The sequence below is a fragment of the Petromyzon marinus genome, chromosome 21 (genome assembly GCF_048934315.1).
Source record: "Petromyzon marinus isolate PM22_M1 ecotype Great Lakes invasive population chromosome 21, UKy_Petmar_22M1.pri1.0, whole genome shotgun sequence".
NCBI classification, from domain to species: Eukaryota; Metazoa; Chordata; class Hyperoartia; order Petromyzontiformes; family Petromyzontidae; genus Petromyzon; species Petromyzon marinus.
The window spans coordinates 753,045-763,063 of NC_133687.1; the positions used below are offsets into that span (position 1 = coordinate 753,045).

General features: G+C 50.8%; 1 protein-coding gene across 1 annotated transcript in view; it reads right to left on the reverse strand.

Annotated features, from left to right (window-relative positions):
* Nucleotides 1-4,107, reverse strand: part of LOC116944689 (uncharacterized) — a 35,650-nt gene extending 31,543 nt beyond the window's left edge. Inside the window, exon 1 of the mRNA XM_076068397.1 lies at nucleotides 3,736-4,107. Coding sequence (XP_075924512.1) covers nucleotides 3,736-3,814 — 79 coding nt within the window. The 5' untranslated portion in view covers nucleotides 3,815-4,107. The remainder of the gene's footprint in view (nucleotides 1-3,735) is intronic.
* Nucleotides 4,108-10,019: the final 5,912 nt, after the last annotated feature.

Consider the following 10,019-nt stretch of genomic DNA (forward strand, 5'->3'; position numbering starts at 1 on the left):
CACAGCCCACCAGAGACACTCACAGCCCCCCAGAGCCACTCACAGCCCACCATAGACACTCACAGCCCCCCATAGACACTCACAGGCCCCCAGAGACACTAACAGCCCCCCAATAGACACGCACAAACCCCCATAGACACTCACTGCCCCCATAGACACTAACAGCCCCCCATAGACTCTCACAGCCCCCCATAAGACACTCACAGCCAACCAAAGACACTCGCAGCCCCCCCCCCCCTTCTCCAGAGACACTCACAGCCCCCCATAGACACTCACAGAAACCCATAGACAATCTCAGCCCCCCATAGACACTCACAGCCCCCCATTGACACACGCAGCCCTCCATAGACACTAACAGCCCCCACAGACACTAACAGCCCCCCACAGATATTCACAGCCCTCCATATACACTAACAGCCCCCCATAGACATTCACATCCCCCCAGACACTTCCAGCCCCCCATACACACTCACAGCCCCCCATACACAATCCCAGCCACCATACACACTCACAGCCTCCCATACACACAGCCCTTCAAAGACACACACAGCCCCCTTAGACACTCAAAGCCCCCACAGACACTCACAGCCCCCCATACACACTCACAGCGCCCAAAAGACATTTACAGCCCTCCATAGACACTCACAGCTCCATATAGACACTCACAGCCCCCCATAGGCACGCACAGCCCCCCAAACACACTCACAGCCCCCCAAAGACACTCACAGCCCCCGATAGACACTCACAGGCCCCCATAGACACTAACAGCCCCCCATAGACACTCACAGCCCCCATAGACACTCACAGTCCCCCATAGACACTCACAGCACCCCAGAGACACTCACAGCCCGCATAGACACTCACAGCCCCCATAGACACTCACACCCCCCAGAGACACTAACAGCCCCCCATAGACTCTCACAGCCTCCCATAGACACTCACAGCCACCCAAAGACACTCGCAACCCCCCCCTTCCCCAGAGACACTCACAGCCCCCCATAGACACTCACAGTCCCCAGAGACACTCACAGAATCCCATAAACACTCACAGCCCCCCACAGACACTCACAGCCCCCAGAGACAGTCACAGCCCCCCATAGACACTAACAGCCCCCATAGACACTCACATCCCCCCGAGACACTCACAGCCCCCCAGAGACACACACAGCCCTCCATAGACACTCACAGCCCCCATAGACATTCACAGCCCCCATAGACACTCACAGCCCACCAGAGACATTCACAGCCCCCCAGAGCCACTCACAGCCCACCATAGACACTCACAGCCCCCCATAGACACACACAGCCCCCAGAGACACTCACAGCCCCCATAGACACTCACAGGCCCCCAGAGACACTAACAGCCCCCCAATAGACACGCACAAACCCCCATAGACACTCACAGCCCCCATAGACACTAACAGCCCCCCATAGACTCTCACAGCCCCCCATAAGACACTCACAGCCAACCAAAGACACTCGCAGCCCCCCCCCCCCTTCTCCAGAGACACTCACAGCCCCCCATAGACACTCACAGAAACCCATAGACAATCACAGCCCCCCATAGACACTCACAGCCCCCCATTGAAACACACAGCCCTCCATAGACACTAACAGCCCCCACAGACACTAACAGCCCCCCACAGATATTCACAGCCCTCCATAGACACTAACAGCCCCCCATAGACATTCACATCCCCCCAGACACTTCCAGCCCCCCATACACATTCACAGCCCCCCAAACACAATCCCAGCCACCATACACACTCACAGCCCCCCATACACACAGCCCTTCAAAGACACACACAGCTCCCTTAGACACTCAAACCCCCACAGACACTCACAGCCCCCCATACACACTCACAGCCCCCAAAAGACATTTACAGCCCACCATAGACACTCACAGCTCCCTATAGACACTCACAGCACCCCATAGACACTCACAGCCCCCCATGGACACTCACAGCCGCCCAAAGACACTCAAAGCCCCCCATCGACACACATAGCTCCCAGAGACACTCACAGCCCCCAATACACACTCACAGCCCCCCATAGACATTCACAGCCCCCCAAAGACACTCACAGCCCCACATAGACACTCACAGGCCCCCATAGACACTAACAGCCCCCCAATAGACACGCACAACTCCCCATAGACACTCACAGCCCCGATAGACACTAACAGCCCCCCATAGACTCTCATAGCCCCCCATAAGACACTCACACCCTCCAGAGACACTCACAGAATCCCATAGACAATCACAGCCCCCCCATAGACACTCACAGCCCCCATAGACACTCACAGCCGCCCATAGACACTCACAGCCTCCATAGACACTCACAGCCCCCATAGACACTCACAGCCCCCCATAGACACTCACAGCCCCCCATGGACTCTCACACCCCACTAGACACTGACAGCCCCCCAAAGACACTCACAGCCCCCCAATAGACACTCACAGACCCCATAGACACTCACACCACCCAAAGCCACTCGCAGCCCCCCCCCCTCTTCCCCAGAGACACTCACAGCCCCCCCTTCCCAAGAGACACTCCCAGCCCCCCCCCCTCTTCCTCAGAGACACTCACAGCCCCCCCTTCCCCAAAGACACTCACAGCCCCCCCCTTCCCCAAAGACACTCACAGCCCCCCCCCTTCCCCAGAGACACTCACAGCCCCCCACACGCTGTATGATTGCAAGATGCGAGCGAGCTGCACTCGGGTCGTGATTAGCGCTGCTACGTCCACTGTACGCAGCGTGACAGATGGGACGTGCGGGGCACATTAACATCAACATCACTTCCATCACCCATCCAACATCATCAACATCACCCCCACCACCCTGCCAACATCATCAACATCACCCCCCACCCCCCACCACCCATCCAACACCATCAACACCCCCCCCCCCGCCATTACCCACCCAACATCATCAACATCACCCCCCATCACCCCAACATCATCAACATCACCCCCATCACCCACCCAACATCATCGTCATGCCCATCATCAACCCAACATCATCTTCGTCATCATCATGATCATCACGCACATCACCCACCCAACATTATCAAAATCATCATCATACTCATTCACGCAACATCATCCCCCTCCATCACCCACACAACAAATGAATATCCCCCCCATTACCCACCCAACATCAACATCATCTCTATCACCAACCCATCATCACCCTGATCACTCCCATCACCCACCCAACATCATCACCATCATCAGCCACGCAGCAGCATCACCTGCATCACCCACCCAACACCATTAGCATGATAACCATCATAACCAACATTATCACTATCGTCTTCACTATTATCACCATCACCATCATCCCACACACAGCCTAATCATCATCACTATCATAATCATCACCATCATTATCATCACCATCATAATCATCCCACACCCAACCTCATCGTCATCATCACCACCACCGCCCCAACATCACCAGGATCACCCTCAACCCCGCATCGACGGCTCATTGTTATTCCCAGAGGGAGCGCATCGCGACCACTCTCATCAGCCTCACCACCATCCTCACCACCGTCCTCACCACCAGCAGCCTCATCATACTTACCATTACCATTCTCACCAGCATCCTCACCAAAATCACCACCACCAGCATCCTCACCACTATCACCCTCACCACCACTATCCTCACCACCTCTCCACCATCATCACCATCATCACCATCATGACCACCCCCCCCCCGCCGCCACTCACCTGGGCGTTCGGAGCGGGGCGGGCCGGGCCCCCCCAGACAGCGACAGCCACGGAACGAGAGGCAGCAGAGGAGCGGCATGAGCGGGGGACGTAGAGAGGGAGGAGAGGCAGAGAGAGGGAGGAGAGGCAGAGAGAGGGGGAGAGCGAGAGACGTGGAGAAGGAGGAGAGGCAGAGAGGGGGGAGAGGCAGGGAGAGGCAGAGAGGGGGGAGAGGCAGGGAGAGGCAGAGAGAGGGAGGAGAGGCAGAGAGGGGGGAGAGCGAGAGACGTGGAGAGGCAGAAAGAGAGAGAGGAAAGGAAGAGAGACGGGGAGAGGGAAGAGAGAGAGAGGGCGAGACAGGGGCAGAGGCGAGGGAGAGAGAGAGGGACGGAGAGAAACGGAGAGAGGGTGATGGAAATGGGGAGAGGGAGGAGAGGGGAGGGAGACGGGGAGAACGCGGGGGGGGGAGAACGCGGGGGGGGGGAGAACGCGGGGGGGGTGGAGAACGCGGTGGGGGGGAGAACGCGGGGGGGGGAGAACGCGGGGGGGGGGGAGAACGCGGGGGGGGGGGAGAACGCGGGGGGGGGAGAACGCGGGGGGGGGGAGAACGCGGGGGGGGGGAGAACGCGGGGGGGGGGAGAACGCGAGGGGGGGGAGAACGCGGGGGGGGGTGGAGAACGGGGGGGGAGAACGCGGGGGGGGGGGGAGTGGAGAACGCGGGGGGGGGGTGGAGAACGCGGGGGGGGGGGGGAGTACGCGGGGGTGGGGGATGCTAGGGAGAAGAGTCACGTGGGGTGGTGTCGGTGCGCTGCAGAGATCGCGCGCGATCTCTGCAGAGGTGGAGTGACGGGGGGTGAACGCGCGCGCGGGAGCTCGGTGGATTGTAGCGTCGCAGGATCGTGAGAGATGCTGACGGTGTTGGGAGGTCTCTATCCAGCAGTGGATTGATCAGAGACACAAAGATAGACGCACACAGAGACACAAACATAGACACATACATAGACAGAGACGAAGAGATAGAGACATACATAGAGACACACACAGAGACACATATAGACACGCAGTGACACAGAGGCACATATAGACACAGAGACACAAATGGACAAAGAGACATTCATAAACACAGACACACGCATAGACACAGGTATGCAGGACAGAGGCATGTAGACACAGACATATGGACAGGGATGGACACAGAGACACATACATAGACACACAGACACACATAGATACAAAGACACGCATAGACAAACACAGGCACAAAGATACAGATACATTCACAGATACACATAGGCACAGACAAAGACTCACAACAATATAAAGACATACACAAAGACAGAGACACACCTAGACACAGAAACACATAGACACAGGGACAGGGCTACACACACATAGACACAGCGACACACTTGGACAGAGACACCGATAGACACGTAAAGACATGCAAAAAGACAGAGGCACACACATATCAACAGTGAAGGATGCATAGAAACAGATAACTATGCAGGAACACAGAGAAAGACACATAGAAACACAGAGGGACACAGAGTCACAGACAAATTGACTCTAAAGTGTTTTTCCAATCAATCAGAATGACTTTCCCTTGGCAGTGCTCGGTCGAACAGTCTTTAGGACTCAACTGGGCTTTACAAACTCCCCCCAATATATATAAAAAATAAGAATATGTGTTACATGCAATACCCCGGTGTCTACAAGCTAAGTTGTGCCTGCGGGAGTAGTTACATTGGGGAAACTAAGCGACATGTCTCGGACCGTGTTCGTGAACACAAGGCGGATCTGAAACACGGCAGGACCAATACCTCGGCCGTGGCTGATCATTGTTTTTAACGTTGTGGGCGCACGTGAAATTGATTCCTCCAAGACGAAGGTACTCTACAAACCCACTGGCTATCAACAAAAATTTGTTCATGAAGCCATCCAGATATATTTTCAACCGAGAAGATGGGTACAAACTGAGCAATCATTGGAAGGACGTTATTAACCAGGTAAAGTCATAACTGGCTGTGATGCTTCCATCCTACCTGCCGATGTTAGCAGTTATTTCCGACTCTGTCAGTTACATTGCCTTGTTAAATGTCTTTACATTAACAAGCTAAATGTCTCACTGACATAGCTGCTGCTCCCTTTCCCTCGATGTGGCGGTGGCTCTCGTTTGATAGGCTGAATGTCTCACTGGCACGGCCACCGTTGCGGTGGTTCTCTTGCGTTGACATGCTGGTCTCTCTCAGTGCAGCGGCCAACGCCGCAACTTTTGTTGCCCACGAGGTGGCGTTGTTCCCAGTTCTCTGATACTGACATGCCAATTTTCTCATTAACACAGCCGCTGCTGCGGGAGCTGTCTCACATTGACATGCTAATCTCTAATGACTAGCAATACAATGGCCGCCTCTTCAGCACCGTAATCGTGGAGTTACATTAACAGATTGACATGCTAATGTCTAATCTCTAGCAATATAATGGCCGCCTCTTCAGCACCATAGTTGTGAGGTATATCTTGCTCTCTGACCTTACATTCACATGCAAATTACATCTCTAGCCCCGCCCACTTACCCTTGGGTTGCACTCATCTCAAACCTATATAACCTCTTGCTGTAGCAGCTCTCCCGCTATATTTCTCCTTCCTCAGCAATTCGCCTGCTGTATTTTTTCACCTGAAGACGATTGCTTGTGTTGCGATCGAAACGTCGTGATTTGTTTATTTGTTATTATTTTTTCTATCTACGTGACTTTACCGAAAGACCAAAAGAGTAATAAAACAGGTGTTAAGATGTTCAAACACCAAATATATACCTTTTGCAAGGAATCAAGTTCGCATTACCCACATGTACTTGTGGTGAACATGCAAACAAACATGCTCTGAAAATTATATATTCGACCGCTTAGGCCCCAAAATATGAGACAAAGATCCCCCATAAAGCCTTCACCGACTATTGGGGGTAAGTGCTCTGAGCGACCACCAATGAAAGCCGGCACGGCACATGGAGGGGGTGGGTGGCAAACACCACGCCCGGCCGCATTTGTTTCCCTAGTGGCGATGCTTACACACAGCACCAGGTCCTCATTTCATGCTGAGTTGACCTAGGGGAGGCCCAGGACCTGGTTCAGATAATCGTCACTGGTGTTGGTGGCCGTGAGAGGGAATCGAACTCGGGCCGCCTGGTTCGTAGCTCTAACCACTGCACCACCGCTCAACTCAGCCGAACTTTACAAACTCGATCCTTTGGCAATAAACTCGAACCGCTTAGGCGCAGCACATGTTGGAGAAGTTTCATTTTACCTGCAATTCTCCACGGTACAATCAAACGAGCGACTTCGTTCAATGTAAAGGGAAGGAGGTACAAAGTGAGCGTAGCTGGAGGTACCACTGGGTTGTCTGGTCACCTTACAGGCCTTGGAGCACACCTCGACCCCCAGGAGAATGCTCTGAGCTCTGCTGGAGCGGGCTTCCAGTAGAGGTCCGCCACGGTCCTGCACGTGGCCCGCGGTGGCTGTGATGCAACCGCAGCTTGATGCGGACAATACTGACAACGGTTTATTTCATGCCTTTTATATCAGGCATTAATATTTTAAAATGCGACATTTAGTTTAACACGCAGTAGGCTTTCGCGACCAATGTTATCGATAATAGAGGAGTTTTTGGGGTTAGATCTCGTAAATATAAAACTTTAAAAAGATAAGTTAGGTAAACTTATTATGTTATGTTAACGAAATGTATATAGCGCCCTAACCAAGGCACTTTACAAAGAACGAACGATACGACAACAACACGTGTGTGAATGTAACGGTGGAGATGAGGTGAATGAAGTAGATGAGAGGAAGCAATTGGTGGCAAATCTGCGATATGTAAATTCGGTGAAAGCGAAAATTATGACAATAAATGACGATCAATGGATTAAATGAATGGGGTCAATGAGTGATATCCATAAAATGAGAATATGGAGAGGGAACAGTAACGATGGTGGTTATGAGGAGAGATTAAGGAGTCGTGGGGCAAGCTAGGGAACAATGAGTGAGTGAGCGAAGGTGACTGTTTAATATAGAGGGGAAGTTTCTTCCAATTAAAGGGGGGTGAGAAGAGAAAAAGATCGAAACCATGATTAAACCACCCAGATTAATTACCCCGCTTAAACTACCCTGATTAAACTGTACACCTCGCCTGGTATACAGGTGGTTGTGGGTTCGATCCCGACCACCGACGCCTGCTGTATATTTGGAGTTTGCGTGTCTCTCTCCTCGTGGTCGCGTGGATTTTTCTCCGGGTCCTCCGGTTTTTCCCTTCACATTTAGAAACACGCGTTTAGAGTATTTGGCGCATAAATTTCCACGTCACAAGCCAACTTGATTGAACTATCATTTTTGATAGCCAATTCGTTTCAAAAAAGGGTTATACAGTTCAGCGGGCTTTACCTGATAACATAAAACATAGTTTGTCATAATTAGTAATTTACAGCGCTTTGCCGATGGATGAAGGCTCACTTACAAATGCCCTCTCGTTCATGAGCAGGGGTCGGAAACCTACGGCTTAGGGGCCGCACGTGGCTCTTTAAAGACTGCTTTATGACGTTATATATGAAATATTAATGGGGGTTTTTTTTACCGAATTCGAAAAGAATGGCTTTCTTGTTATTTTGGTTGCCGACCCCTGGTCATGAGGGTTGTTTGACCATACGTCACCACACTGCTGGTCAGTGCTGGTTGGTGGAGGCAGTAAGGGAAGGCCCAAGACCCTGATTCATAGATCACTCACCAACTCATGTCAGCCGTGGCCGGGAATCTAGCACAAGTCACAAGGTTCGTGGCGCAGTGCACTAATTATGATTACACTCACACTTTTCTGGAGCTGATGCCCAGAACCTATGAACATTGCCTTCATCCTCTATAGACGCGACTACTTTAATGCTACATATATTATTGGTTCTTTCAGTAAAGTCACGTAGAAGGGAAACATTACAATAATAAAAATATAAAACAATACAATTATCACGACGTTTTGACTGCAACACAAGCAATCATCATCAGGTGTGAAAACCACGACAAGAATTTTTTTTAAAAGTTGTGGTTTTAAAAAACCGCCACTTTTTTAAAGTTGCGGTTTAAAAAAACAGCCACTTTTTTCAACTTTTCTTGTTGTGGTTTTCACACCTAATGATGATTGCTTGTGTTGCAGTCGAAACGTCGTGATAATTTTATTGTTTTATATTTTTATTATTTTATTGTTTCCCTTCTACGTGACTTTACCGAAAGAACCAAGACTATGAATCCCTGCAGTCACGAAAGCTACTTTAATGCTTTTCTTGCTGGTGTATATAAGACTTCGTTGAAACATGGCTTTTGGTATTTAGTGAAAAAGACCATTATAGCTAATCGGATTCCTCCAGTATAAATGTACACCAGTGCAGCATAAGAACACACCGATCCTCATCAATCAGTCTGAAGATGTCGCTGTTACCCTTTGAGTGAGCTGCAGACTCTCCATCAGAAGTTGCCTTAGATTCAGCAGCAGCTTTCCCATTCGAACGTATGGTGGTGTTGGTGAAACCACGAATCAGAAACTGTTTATTCCACCGTCCGCCAAGATAGTATCCCGGAAATGAATCGAGGAACCGTCTGACCAAGTCTAAGGCACGATGAGTCAAATCTGCCTTTGGAACACGGAGCCAGCCAATTGTTATCAGACTGGGTGCTGCTGTACGGCAAGACTGCGAAGCTTCGTGTTCAGTTGCTCACGTAAAATTCGTCTTCCAACTGCGTCGACATCACGAGAACTGATTTTGACGCACCACCACCACCCCGCAAGACCGCAAGATGTTCTGACCCGAGTTGCGAATCGCGAGAAAATAAATGATTATTGCGAAAAATATTATTTGGATTTACATATACCGAGCACCACCGGAGTACCGGATATACGTTCAAATGCGTAGTCTGATTCTGAATGCATTTCAGCACTAACACTCGGAAGGCCTTTCCCCAGGCAATATGGCTCTAAAATGCCCACAAAAAACATAAGCGAATGAATGAAGAGAATGACCAAGGCTAAGTAAACACACGTCGGTTGGCTGATATATATATTTTTTAAACTGGCCAGCCCTGCGTGGCTGTAATAACATTGACAAATAAAAAATTTTTGTTAAACACAATCTTGACCATAAATAGTGATAATCGAATTGAGCTCCGTGTTCTCACCGTAAACAATTTGTAGATTTTCCTCATTCTATATAGTAAAAATGTTCTGCATGAAAAAGAGTGCCATGACGAAAAAGCATTGTGCAGCAGTCGCACTAAGC